At 49.4% G+C, this 13,468-nt stretch overlaps 1 protein-coding gene across 1 annotated transcript in view; it reads left to right on the top strand.

The window, feature by feature from the left end:
- Positions 1-1,355: 1,355 nt before the first annotated feature.
- kcnh3 (potassium voltage-gated channel, subfamily H (eag-related), member 3) overlaps positions 1,356-13,468 on the top strand; it is a gene marked incomplete at both ends in the record, with an annotated part of 173,446 nt that continues 161,333 nt past the window's right edge. The window contains one exon of the mRNA XM_080753654.1: positions 1,356-1,431. Coding sequence (XP_080609780.1) covers positions 1,356-1,431 — 76 coding nt within the window. The remainder of the gene's footprint in view (positions 1,432-13,468) is intronic.

The raw sequence follows: 13,468 nt of genomic DNA, 5'->3' as shown, positions 1-13,468 counted from the left end.
GAGATATTTGACTAAACACACGTTTTCAGGAGGATATGAAACTATTGTTGAAAACAGTTTTGTTTTCATTTCTGGCATTTTCACTGATTTGTTGGTAATACATAAAGTGACCAGAAGATGGCAGAACTTCCCTTTGTGATGGATGAACGGCTGAACCAGACGATCAGACCCATAGATCAGACCCAAGGGGAGAATGGTTTTGGGAGAGGGAGACAAACACTTCTTCTAGTGATTCCAAATTGAAACGTGCCAACGGTGCAAAGTAGAAACCTGCAGAGAGGCAAATAATAACGTATTCGTTGTTTTTATTTTATTTTAAAAGTTCTGTCATGGAAATTCAATGCTATTGGGGATGGGGACGTGTTTGCGAAATAAATATTTCGTTATTGCTGTTAACAATAGGCCTTTAGACAGTCTAGGCTAGACAGTCAATGGTGGTTTAATGTTTTTGCTCTATCACAGATTAGTTTATCTCATGGGAAATGTGAAACCTAGAACAAAGACGGTTACCGGTTAGCCTATGAATTTAACATTCTTATTGCATACAAAGTGTAGGCTATACAATGCCTCGCCTATACCCAGCTGCATGCCAAATAGCTACCACCTTCTTCCACACAGACCAGCCAGGTCTGTCTGCCTGTTCTTTGTTACATTCTAATTTCACTCACACACTGAGGATCACATTCACACAGCCTCTAAAGAGCGTCCCAGAAGATACCACGTGACGGACATCTGCTCTCTGTAGTAACTAAGAAACCCAAGCAACCGAGAGAGAGAGAGAGAGAGAGAGAGAGAGAGAGAGAGAGAGAGACTGTGTGTGTGTGTGTGTGTGTCAACTGTCAAGGAGGAGCTTCTTGCTGCCGCGCCTCTATACGCTTCACACACCGCGCAACATCAGCACCAAAACTTGCAGTCTCTCTCTGTGTCCTCATCATCTTCACTGGCAACGGGTTCAAACTAAGCATCCGCTGATGAGGTTTGAAATCGAAACACCTTTAAATAGCCTTATACTTCAAATAAATTAAATCAGTGGACTGAGGCTTGAAGTGTATAGGAGGAGGAGTGGTGGTGGGGGTTTTTTTTTTTTTATGCCAAAGGTTGCTCAGGTGTTGTTGTTGCCCCAGGCTGTCCCGCCCGTAACGCACGGTCTCTTCTGAGGGATATGCTCGTTAAAACCCCGCGGTTTCAAAGTGGAGCCGCCGCGTGTTTCTCGGATCGGCGCGCTCCTCCAGGGGCTGGGGTGCGCGCCGGGCACCTCCAGGTTCCTGCCCGGCTTCGTACATTCTGAGCAGCAGGAGGAGGGCTCCAGCGGCGCGGGTCGCCGGGCCAGGAGGACCCCGTCGACCCGGAGCAGGATGCCGGTGATGAGAGGTCTGCTGGCTCCGCAGAACACCTTCCTGGACACCATAGCCACCCGCTTCGATGGCACCCGTAAGTAACACAACCCTATTAACGACTACCAAGTGTGGTGGGGAAAGTATACACATGTTTTACTGAAGTAAAAAGTATCAACACCGCTCCCACAAGTAAAAGTCTTGAATTCAATAGCCTATTTACTTGAGTAAAATTACGAAAGTAGGCAGCCTATTAAATATACTTAATGTTCTACAAAAGTAGAAAGTAGCCTACTCATTATGCAGAATTAGTTCAAATAAATGTAGTGGAGTAAAAGTAGCCTACAATATTTGCCTCTGGATGTAGTGTAGAAAAAGTATTGGAAATTGGAAATACTCAAAAATAGGCCTACAGTAGACCTACTTGCAAGTAAAACTACTTTGTTAGGCCTACTTTCCACCACTGTCTGAACAACAACCCTGTAGTTCCACTTGCTAGAACTTTTTAAAGTTTGATGTAAGCCTATCAAGTGGTAAAAGAAACCCAAAGCAACGAGATATTTTGATGTTGGCTTTCAAAATAAAGCCCATTAGCCCGATGCTTGATATGTTGTGAGTCGAGTGTCGTGTGCTGAAATAATACACACGCTAAACAAATATAGGCCTACATATGATATAGCCTAATAGAATATGTGTAGTAGCCTACAGCATGTAGGCCTATTAGTAGCCTAAAAATGCCATGTTGTGTGCATAAATAGCCTAGCATAATATGACTGTAGTAGCTAATTATGTATTCGCATTGCATTGTCCACAAGAGCCATGGACAATGTGTGGGTCCGATCATTTCCAATATGCGCAGAAAAGGCGCGGGAACAGAATATTTCATTTTTCATTTTATTTTTGGCTATCTGGGGTTGTACTGTTGTAGGCTACTTTTTTGTAAAGTCAATTGAAAAAAAACATTGCTGTTTAGTGGTTCAGAGCGCGCCATGCAACCAATGACCGTCCACCATGCATTGTGTCTGATTTTGCGCACGTGTTTTAATAAGGCTTGTTGTTCAATCTGCTAAACCAGCGATCCAATGCTTTACGCAGCGCTCCTCCTATATGTGTGGTCGGAGTTGCTATTCGCTACTTTTCTGTCTGGTATGATTGTAGTCCGACCTCTAGCAGGGTTTTCTTTTCAACAACAAAGCCGTTTGTGATGTGTCTGAGGGGGGAGGTGAGGATCGGCCATGCACGAGCAGTCCATGCGCCTTTGAGCGCATCATATTGCTGGGTACCGGTGGGTTAGAGATGCTCGGGTGGATTTGTCCTCTTGTGCGTTAACTTGTGTATCAGTCTATGGCTGACAGGCTGAGTCTGCAAGAGGCTACTGTAACGAAAGGTTTCGTACGAAACCATGGTTTTCTTAGTTTAGGAGAAATGCACTCCTCTTGGGTTATCGCGCCTCCTAGCGTGCGATACAGAGCTACACATATGCTCCCGAATGACAAAGTCGGAGGGTATGCCAGTCAAAACGCCCCGCCCCAACCGTGGGCATAAGGCGCGAGACTGGCATGTGTACTTCCTCTTAACAACACCGTTCCTCTGCACGCAACATGCGCGCGAAGGGGCGTTTGAGGAGTGCATTTCTCCTAAACTAAGAAAACCATGGTTTCGTACGAAACCTTTCGTTTTCTGTCATTTACTCGAAATGCACTCCTCTTGGGTCACATAAACCCCCGGAAGCGCACACCCTCAAATTCCGCCCGCTCCGCCTGACAGGAGACCACACCCCCGGCGTGGCCCCTCCCCCACGGAGCCCCGAGCCCACCGGACTCGAGAGCGGAAGAAAGTAGAAAGACCCTGACAGACCGAAATCCGCCTCATGAACTAATAGGCCGACCAGGTCCGCCTCATAAAACCCTGACAGGCTGGAGCCCGCCTACTCACTAATAGGCCCACTAGCAGCCGTTTTATAAGGAAACAGGGTCCCCCCCTTTTACCGAGAGCAAAGGGACTTGGTCTCAGCTATAAAAAAGGGGGGAAAAAGTCTTTAACTAGAGGAGGCGGCAACACCCAGGACCGAATGCGCCAATGAAGATGGAGCCACGTCCAAATGGTAAAAAACCACAAAAGTCGACGGAGTCGACCAGTTAGCCGCCGAACAGATCTCTTGGATCGAGACACCCCTGGCTAGAGCCCAGGAGGTCGACATTCCCCTAGTGTCATGAGCCCTTAGGCCCTCAGGAACCGGGACTTTAGCACAAGTGTAGGCCATCTTTATGGCCTGCACAATCCACCTTGAAAGTGAAGCTTTAGCCACCGCTTTCCGTCTAGGACCACTTTTAAAAGTGACAAACAGTTGGTTTGACGCTCTAATAGCCCTCGTCTTCTCACAGTAAATCCTCAAGGATCTTACCGGGCAAAGACAATGTAGACGCCTATCCTCCTCCGAAGAAAACGGAGGAGGATGAAAAGCCACCAACTCGGTTGGCTCATGTATAATCACACGGTTCTTTGGGACAAACGCCAAATGGGGTTTTAGCAGAACCTTCTTGCCATCCTCACAGAATCTCATGCACACCGGGTCCACCGATAACGCATGTAGATCACTGACTCTCTTGGCTGTAGACAAAGCCAACAAAAGACTAGTCTTAAAACTCAAAAGCTTTAAGCTCGCCGCCTCCAGAGGCTCAAACGGTGGACGGCACAGCCCGTCCAACACCACACCCAAATCCCACGATGGGAAAAGGGACCTAGTAACCGGTTTAAGCTGGTGCACACCCGCTAAAAACCGAGCCACCAGACGGTGCCTACCCACCGTCTTACCCTCAAAGCCCACATGGCACGCTGACAGCGCCGCCAAGTAACCTTTAATGGTAGAAAAGGCAAGACCACTTTCTAGCTTTTCCTGAAGGAAATTCACAACAAGCTGGACCGGAGCCTCAAACGCCACCACCGGCGACGTACGCTCCGCACACCAGTCTTCAAAGATCCTCCACCTCTTATCATAAGCCGACCGCGTGGACGAAGCCCTAGCACTTTGAATAGTCTGAACCGCCCCTGGCGTCAGACCCAAAGCGCTCAAAGACTCCCCTTCACGGGCCAAACCTGAAGGTCTAGCTTCGCCGGGTCGGGATGGAAGATCTCCTGCCCTGCCTGCCGTAGCAGATCTCTGATTGGCGGCAGAGGCAACGGGTTGTCGTAAAGGAGGGGAGATATCTCCGACCTCCACACGCCCCACCCCGGAGCCACCAATAATAGTTTGAGGCCGAACCGCCTGACCCTCTCCAAAGTCTGGGGGATCAGTTCCAACGGAGGAAACGCGTACAGCAGTTCCCTCGGCCAGTCGTGAGCCAGAGCATCCAGCCCCAGTGGGGCTGGCCCCGTCGCAGAGAAGAAAAGTGTACACTTCGCGTCCTCTGCTGACGCGAACAAGTCGACTTGAGGCTGACCGAACCTGCTCCAAATCTGTCTCACCACTCCCGGGTGGAGGGACCAATTCGCATAAAGGGGCTCCCCCCTGGACAGCAGATCTGCTCCGCTGTTCAGAAGCCCCGGAATGTGCGACGCCTTGATCGACGCCAAACGTGGTTCCCACCACAGCGTCAGATCCCGCGCCAGCTGATTGAGAGCCGGGGAGGAGAGGCCCCCCTGCTTGTTGATATAGCACATGGTCGTCGTGTTGTCTGTCCTGATCAACACGTGACACCCTTCCACGAAAGGCAAAAAATGTTTCAACGCCAGAAACACTGCCTTTAACTCCAGAAAATTGATGTGCCGCTTCTGTAGAGCGGAGTCCCAAACTCCCCTCACCGAACGGCCCTCGTGCGTTGCGCCCCAACCACTGAGGCTGGCGTCCGTTGTGATCACTTTCCGTGACACCACCACGCCCATACTGACCCCCTGGGACAGAAGAGTCACGTCCACCCACGGTCTCAGTGTGTACACACACCCTGGGGACACCTTGACCTTGCGGCGACCTTGTGTCGAGTGGATTTTGAGTGCCAACATCCACTTTTGAAAAGGCCTCATATACAGCCTGCCCAGCCTGAGTAGATGGATAGTTGAGGCCATCAGCCCTGACATAATCATGCAGCGCTTGTACGTGACCACTCTGCCCACGCGAAAAGATTTCGCGCAGGCCACGATCTTGACTAATCGCTCCTGTGAGAGTCGAGCCGTCATATTTATTGAGTCCAGCGAGATCCCCAAAAAGGTGGTCTGCTGAGCTGGTGTTAACATACTCTTTTTGAAGTTTATGTTGAACCCCAGAGAGGTTAACTGCGACATCACCACATTGGTGAGACGTGTCACCTCCTCTCTTGAACTTGCGCTTATTAACCAATCGTCCAGGTACGTCGCAAGTCGGATTCCCTGCTGCCGCAGGGGAGCTATAGCCGCTTGTGTCACTTTGACAAACACGCGGGGAGACAGAGAGAGGCCGAACGGGAGAACAGTGTATTCGTACACTTTCCCCTCGAAACCGAACCTCAGGAATTTTCTGTGTGGGGGGTAAATTCCCACATGCTGGTACGCGTCCTTCAAATCGAGGGACGTCCAATAATCGTTGATTCTGATCGAGCGCAATAGCGCTACGTTCGTCAACATTTTGAAACTGTATTTTACCAGAAAATTGTTGAGGGCTTTTAGGTCCAGAATGGGCCTCAGCCCCCCCCCTTTCTTTGGCACAACGAAATAATGAGAATAAAACCCCAGACCGAGCTGATCTGTGGAAACTTCCCTGATCGCTCCTTTCCCCAATAAAGAGTGAATCTCCTCCCTCAGAATCAAAGCGGCCTGCCCCTTTGCGTGCGTGAATATCACTCTGTCTGACAAGGGAGGCTGGGTTGAGAATTGTAGCCTGTATCCCTGCCTCACGGTGCGAAGCACCCAGGGACACGGCTTGCATGCTTTCCATTGAGTTAAATGCTTTGACAAAGGATTCTGAATGGGAGCTGACGTCAGACCTAACGGAATGTGATTGATAGGAATGCACGGTATGTGCACCCCCGGACACGACTCTGACGTCACCGGTAACGCGGAAGTCAAAGGGACTCGAGACTGAGTCACGTGACTTACTACTGAGCGTGACACCGTCTTGCTGTGAAGCGAGGGCCTTACGTTTAATGCCTTTATCACCGGCGACAACACCTTGTTGCACGGTGGGACAGGAGGCAGAGGAGGAGTGTAAAAAGGAACGCATTCTTGTAAACACGTCCTGTCTAAAACCCTGTTTAATACTGCTGTCGCAGCTGGGGCTGGGATAGCTAAACAAGAGAGACCTCTCTGCAACCTTCTTACCTTGGCTGGCGCTTTGGCGCCCTCTCGTGTCGGAAGGGGGGAACACTTGTTGTTCCGGCCCTTGAGTTGAGGCTGTGGAACAATTAAACCTTTTATATTGGAAATGCCCCTTAAGGGGGTTTCCTTGAAGGCTGTTTGTGTTTGTGATTGTGGTACTGGGCATGCATAATTTATATATGGATGTCCCCACTGGGGATTCTCCATTGTGTGTGCATTGTGAAAGAAGAGACCTTGTTTCGCAGACACATTCTTTACTTGGGAGAAAACATTTGGCACAGAAACAAAATTCACATTTACATTGGATTCCTCCACCCTGGGTGGCAGGATCAAAAGTGCACTGTGCTTGCGCGCTGGAGAGCCGTCCATGACCCTGTCTCCGTGCGCCGAGGGTGAGAAGGCCCTCTTTCTCAAAGTGTCATTTTCTCGACCCTCTCCCACGCCCCCTCACTGCTGCACTGTATGAAGGGCGAGCTGGTGGGCGCATCTCCTGGTGCTGGGAGCCCTGGTTGCTCTGACTTCTGTTCCTGCTCGTGCCCGAGGAGGAAGACGGAGCTCTAGGAGAACGATGGGGTTTCCCGCCCTGTCGGGGGGGTCCCTGATATCTCTCCCTATTACGGGAAGAGCGTCCTGAGTAGCCTGACTGTTCTTTCCCTTTATCAGGTTTACCCAAAACAGCATCCACCACTTCTTTTTGGGCTTTATTGGTGTCGGTGATGACACGGAGGAAGGGTAACGCTCCCTCGAAGAGACTGTTGGGGGCTGTGTCCAGGCCCCTCAGCTCCTCTCGCCTCTCGCTGGCCTTTGGTTCGTCGCCTTGGAAGGGGACTTTCTGCAGCCACCTGAACCTCTCCATGCTGACAGCGACGTCCATCCCTCTGCCAGCCCATTGGATGGCATGGACGTTGCTCACTATTGCCAGCTGTAGCATGGCATCCCATTCAGCATAGGCTTCAGGAGGGAGGCGGTCCTTGTTTTGGAGCAGCATCTCTGCCATGGCTCCATTCATCAGCCCCACCACGTTTAAACTTTTCACAGAGAGCCCTGCAGCTTTATAAACATTTTTTACCATGTTGGAGACCTTGTTTTCGTCCTTGTTCTTGAACTTGGGCACAGGCTCCTGAGTGAAGGGGCATTCCGTGGGTTTAAACTGGGCACAGAAGAATTGATTAGTGGCGACATCCACAGGGGGAAGGCCGCCCACGCCAAACTTGTCCTCATCCGCCAGTGAGGTTGACAGAGCCATCTTCCCGGGCTCTCTGTGTTCTTTCCATGTGGAATGGAGAGCTTCTTTGAGCCCCGGGGTAGCGGGTAGCTTCTGAGAGCGAGGGACTGGTGTCTGTACCTCTCTCTTGCCCGCAAACTTGATCTCCGTTGAGCTCGCAGGGCGAGGCTCCACTGGCATAGTGAGGCCCATCTTGGCCACCGCCAGCTCAACCACTGCCAGCAGGTCCAGTTCTTGTGGGGTGGAATCTGCTGTGGCGCCCACCTTCTCCTTATCCACCGCTGCCTTCTTGGCAGGGGCGATGGGGGGGGCTTCAGTGATGGGGGGGGCTTGGGGTGAGGTGCGAGGGGTGCCGCCATGACGGGGGCTTAGCATCACAATGTCCTCACTTGTCTCCTCTTGAACCAACCCGTCCTCCTCCTCCTCCTCTTCATCTTCCTCCTCTTCTCCTTCCATGGCATCTTCCTCCTCCTCGGAGGTGCCAAACTCGTCCGAGCCGCGAGGCACTTTACGTGGCACGTTCTGTTGGGACGTTAAGAGAGGGGGGAAAGAGGGGGGGGCGGTGACCGTTGGAGTCATCAGGAACGGGTTGGTGGGGTGAGGAGTCCCACTGGTGGCCGCCTCGGCGGCGACCGGAGACAATGGCCCCGCCTGGAGTGGTCCCTGGAGGCTAGCCTGCAGGGCGGCGGAGGCCTGGAGAGGCCCGGTGCTGGTCAAACCAGGACCGGGCGTGAAGGAGAAGCGCGGGGTGGAGCCGAACATGCCGGGTCCACCACTGTGCGCTGTGGTAGAAATAGTGTACATCGGAGCGAAGCTACTGCGGATAGGTTCGCAAACACTAGGAGCCGCCTGGACAAACCTTGCTGCGGTGCTGGAAACAGGCCCGCTTCTTTGTCCTGGCGTGGCGGGGATCTGAGCGCCGTGTTCCGTCTGAGCTCCCCGAGCGACGTGGCTTTGTTTGGGCCTTGTAGCGTCCATGTTCATGACCACCAGCAGACGCTGGTGAAGAACGGCCGCGTCCATCGTCGCGCAGAACACGCAGCTGTTTGGGAAGTAGAAACCTTGCCAAGCGTGTTGTAGCTCCAGACAGCCCAGGCAGATGGAATGCGGGTCCTCAGCAGCAATGAAGCGGCTGCACTCCGGATCCCCGCAGCGTCGAGGGAGGGGTGGTGAAAACAGACCCTCGCTAGACATGACGACGGTAAGCTAAGCTAACCTAGGCTAGCCGCTTGTTATCGTTAGCAGCAAACAGCGAAGAACAAAACAGAGAAGAACAGACCAAGTTGAACGAAACCCGTGGGTGATGGTCCTACTCACCGCTAAGGCTAAAGTTGAATTCGAACTGATCTTAGACTGAGTAACTTGAAGAATTAATTATTTGTCGTAGAGTAACATGTGTAGACGTCCGTATCTCATGCGTGCAGAGGAACGGAAGAGGAAGTACACATGCCAGTCTCGCGCCTTATGCCCACGGTTGGGGCGGGGCGTTTTGACTGGCATACCCTCCGACTTTGTCATTCGGGAGCATATGTGTAGCTCTGTATCGCACGCTAGGAGGCGCGATAACCCAAGAGGAGTGCATTTCGAGTAAATGACAGAAAACCTATAGTCAGTGTCCCCCCCCCCACCCCATCAAAGATTTGATGAGAGGCAGATGATCCCATCCCATCTTACTGTGGTTCCCCATCTCATGCTCTGTTCTCTCCTCAAATCTGCCTCCTCTCCTCTGTCTGCTCTGTGATGCTGTCCTGAGATGCTCTTATTTTGAAAGTGTTGGCCACAGTAAACAGATCTATGACTGATATCATGCCATTGCCTAGTACACACACTGTAGAAGGGTTACAACACTCTAGTGATTTGTAAGGCTTTATCTTACTTAAAAAAAGAAGGAATATATAAAACAAATAAAAGACAACAGAGCTGCAGTTCTTTCACCTTTAAATGAAGTGCAGAGTTGTTTACAGTATCTTTACCCTGAGCAGTAATAACACTGCATCTCTCTCTTTCTCCCCCCCCCCCTCTCTCTCTCTCCGCACACACACACACACACACACACACACACACACACACACACACACACACACAGAATGAAAGTGAGAGCGAGAGAGAGAGAACAAGAACAATAGAACCCCACTTCCTTAAGGCAGATTAGCCCCCATCACTGTAAAGAAGTGGTGTGATGTATTGCTATTTCTCTCTGAGCGGGTGAAATACAGGCCTTCCATTTGCTAATTACACACCTCCAGCGCTGGATGTGCAGTCGCTGTAATTAGCTCGCGTGGACGTCAAGAATTCATCCTGTGCTCTCAGCGTGTCAATGGAGGCAGAGGAAAAATAGATGGAACCCGGGTGAGGGGCAGCGGGGGTTGAGTGTCTAGGACAGTGTTGTGTGATGCCCTGCCCGTTTGTATGTGTGTGCGCGTGCGTGCGTGCATGCATGTTTGTGTCTGCATTTGTGAATGTGTGCAAATAAGTATGGTGATCTGGAGGGAGCAGGAGAATTCACGTAGACTAATTCTCTACCAGGTAGAGAAATATGAACTATGAAGCCATTATGGTTCTGACTGTGAATCCAAATGAAGCTTTTTGTTTTTTAAATGGTGTGACATTAGTCCCAGGCCTGCAGAACGTGCATGCTCTCAACAGTTCCTCATTAAAGCTGATTAGCGAGAATGAAAGAGAGGGTCAGCTTGTGTGGATGTGTGGCAGCACATCTGGAGCCTTTGTATGTATGAGAACGTGTGCATGAATGAGAGAGAGAGAGAGAGATCTCGGGATCTCACTAATCAACTGATCAACGGTTTCAATTTCAAAATCAAAAGCCACCAAATAAGTCGAAGCCATCTTTTTTGACAGAGTCTCATTCTCTCTTTGAGATTATCAGTAAGTGTCTCTCTCTTTGAGATTATCAGTAGGTCTAAGTGTCTCTCTCTTTGAGATTATCAGTAAGTGTCTCTCTCTTTGAGATTATCAGTAGGTCTAAGTGTCTCTCTCTTTGAGATTATCAGTAAGTGTCTCTCTCTTGCTGAGATTATCAGTAAGTATCTTTTGTATCTCAGTTTATTAAATGTGGCAAAGTCAGGAGTTAGTATATTTAAGCCAAGTCAAGTGAAGTTTATTGTGTCATAGGTAACATTTAGTATGGAAACCTGCAGATCATGTCCGTCTGTCCGTCACGCCTCATGTCCATATATGAACAGATTGCGTCAGTCTCATGTGGTCTATGATGACGTCAGTCATCTCCATATTTGGGAAAATATGGCCACATTTTGGCCATATTTTGTCTGTGTTGCCCAGCAGTCTGCTGTCACCCAGGTGGATGTGTGCACGCGCCCATGTTCGTTCTTGCCCTTAGGGCGTCTTACAGTACTAGTATATAGAGCAACATTTTAAAACAACATTGACATCATATTAAAAAAAGTAGAGCAATAATCAATAGAAAATATACAACACAAATAAGACACAAATAAGTACAAGACACTCTAGAAGTACAACAATGCACACGACTAAATAGGAAGATTAAAAAAACCATCTACGGCATTCACCATAATTATCTTAATAATAATGGCTTTTTTTTTGCTTTTTGCCAGAAAAGCGCCTTGGATCTTTTTTTCTTTTGTGTTCAACAAAAGAGCACCTTGATTACATAAATGTATTTCCCAGCACTTCAGACTGTGAAAGGACAGCCAGACAGTAACAGACAGCCAGAAGGACAGGCAGCCAATTAGATCACAGTTCTTTAGTTGAGAAAGCCCTGCTGGGCGAAACGTTGTTTGTTGGTTGAGAAATAAAAAGAAAAGACGGGAGAGCATTATATCGTGTGCGGAGCGGACATTGCCCTTTGTTCATTCATTAGTTGTAAACATACCCACAAGGAAATAAGATAAACGAGCAGTTTATAACTTGTTATGACAGCTGTCTCCCACAATGTGTGTGGGGATGGCTGATTTAGGGCATGGTCACACATCGTGTCAGAAGTGGAGTATAGCCAAGGCATAGAAAGCGTCAGTTGTTTCAGGTTTGAGGGCAATGCTGGTTTTATGGTGTGTTTTTGAGCGGTGGTCACACCGTCTCCATAGCGTGGCCGTGTGTGTAGGTATGTATGTTTGTTTGTATGTATGTGGGTTTGTATGTGGGTCTGTATGTAGCCTGTGGTGTAGTACCTTTTCTGACCACACATGTTAAGGGAGGGGCGCTGTTTTCAGGCCAGGCCAGACCAGGCACACACACACACACACACACACACACACACACACACACACACACACACACACACACAGGGGGGGGGGGGGGGGGTTGGTGGGTAAACCACCGCTCAGTTCACACGGGTGTGATTTTTTTATTTCTTTCCTGTTGGTTGAAGGACGACCAGTTCACCAATTTTGAACTCCATGCGTTGAACACAATGCTTCAACGGAACGTGTGTGTACGGAACGTTCCATACACACACACATGCACACACATGCACACACACACACACACACACACACACACACACACACACACACACACACACACACACACACACACACACACACACACACACACACACACACACACATAGGAAACATCTAGGCCCAGACTGCTGTCACGTGCTGTGTGTATAGGTAGACATCCTGCACAGTGCACACCCTATATGCATCTGAATCATACTTGAGAGATGAAAAAGCCTTATTTATAAGGCCCCGTCAGACGAATGACATAGAGTCGTAGACTCTGCTTCTCAGAACAACAAAAACACACATCATCAAGGTTGCTTCTGCTACTATAGCCTAAATCAATATTATGAAAAGAAAACTGAGAATGTGCACTGTACAATCCCTACTTTGCTATATTTCAGTTAGCCCTGAATACATGAAGGCCATATACATGACCGTCATGTTTCCACCTCAACCTGGCTTCTCGTGAGGTAGACAACGGTTTGAGCTACAAACGTCAGATTTAAAAAAAAATAAAGTGCTTACCCAAGTCTCATGTTGGTCAGAAATTATGCAGTTCAACCAGAATTACATGCCACTCCCATCCATTTTATCCTGTTTTCCCTTGTATTTCCTGGTTTTCCCCCTCTAGTGGAGAGTGGCGTCATCTCCGTTCACTTTAGATGACGCGACTCTCCACTAGGCTCTGGGAAAACCAGGAAATACAATGGAAAGCAGAAATCTGTCGGATAAAAATGCGCTTTATTAAACTATCTGGGAGCGGCATGTAACTCTGGTTGAACGGCATAATTTCTGACCGAAATGAGACTTGGGTAAGCACTTTATTTTTGAAATCTGACGTTTGTAGCTCAAACCGTTGCTCTTTGTCTACCTCACGAGAAGCCAGGTTGAGGTGGAAACATGACTACATTTCAGTCAATGTCCAATTGTCCGTTTGGCCGTGTGCTGCTCAGAACAGGCAGCAGCTGTGAGGGCCCCGGATGACTCAATTGGCGCTATTAATTGAGTGCGCCTGGACTCAGTCCTAATCAGGTTAGGGTCTGAACTCGGCTCACCACGTAGGCCTGCCTCTTGCACATCTCCTCTACACACCACTCTCACTCACACTCTCTCTTTCTTCTTTACCATCTTTTTCTCTCTGTCTACAGTTCTCAACCTTTTCAGGCCGTGCACATTAAGTTAAT

This window comes from Nannobrachium achirus (assembly GCF_963921795.1).
Source record: "Nannobrachium achirus genome assembly, chromosome: 22".
NCBI classification, from domain to species: Eukaryota; Metazoa; Chordata; class Actinopteri; order Myctophiformes; family Myctophidae; genus Nannobrachium; species Nannobrachium achirus.
This window is presented reverse-complemented; position numbering and strand designations above follow the sequence as displayed.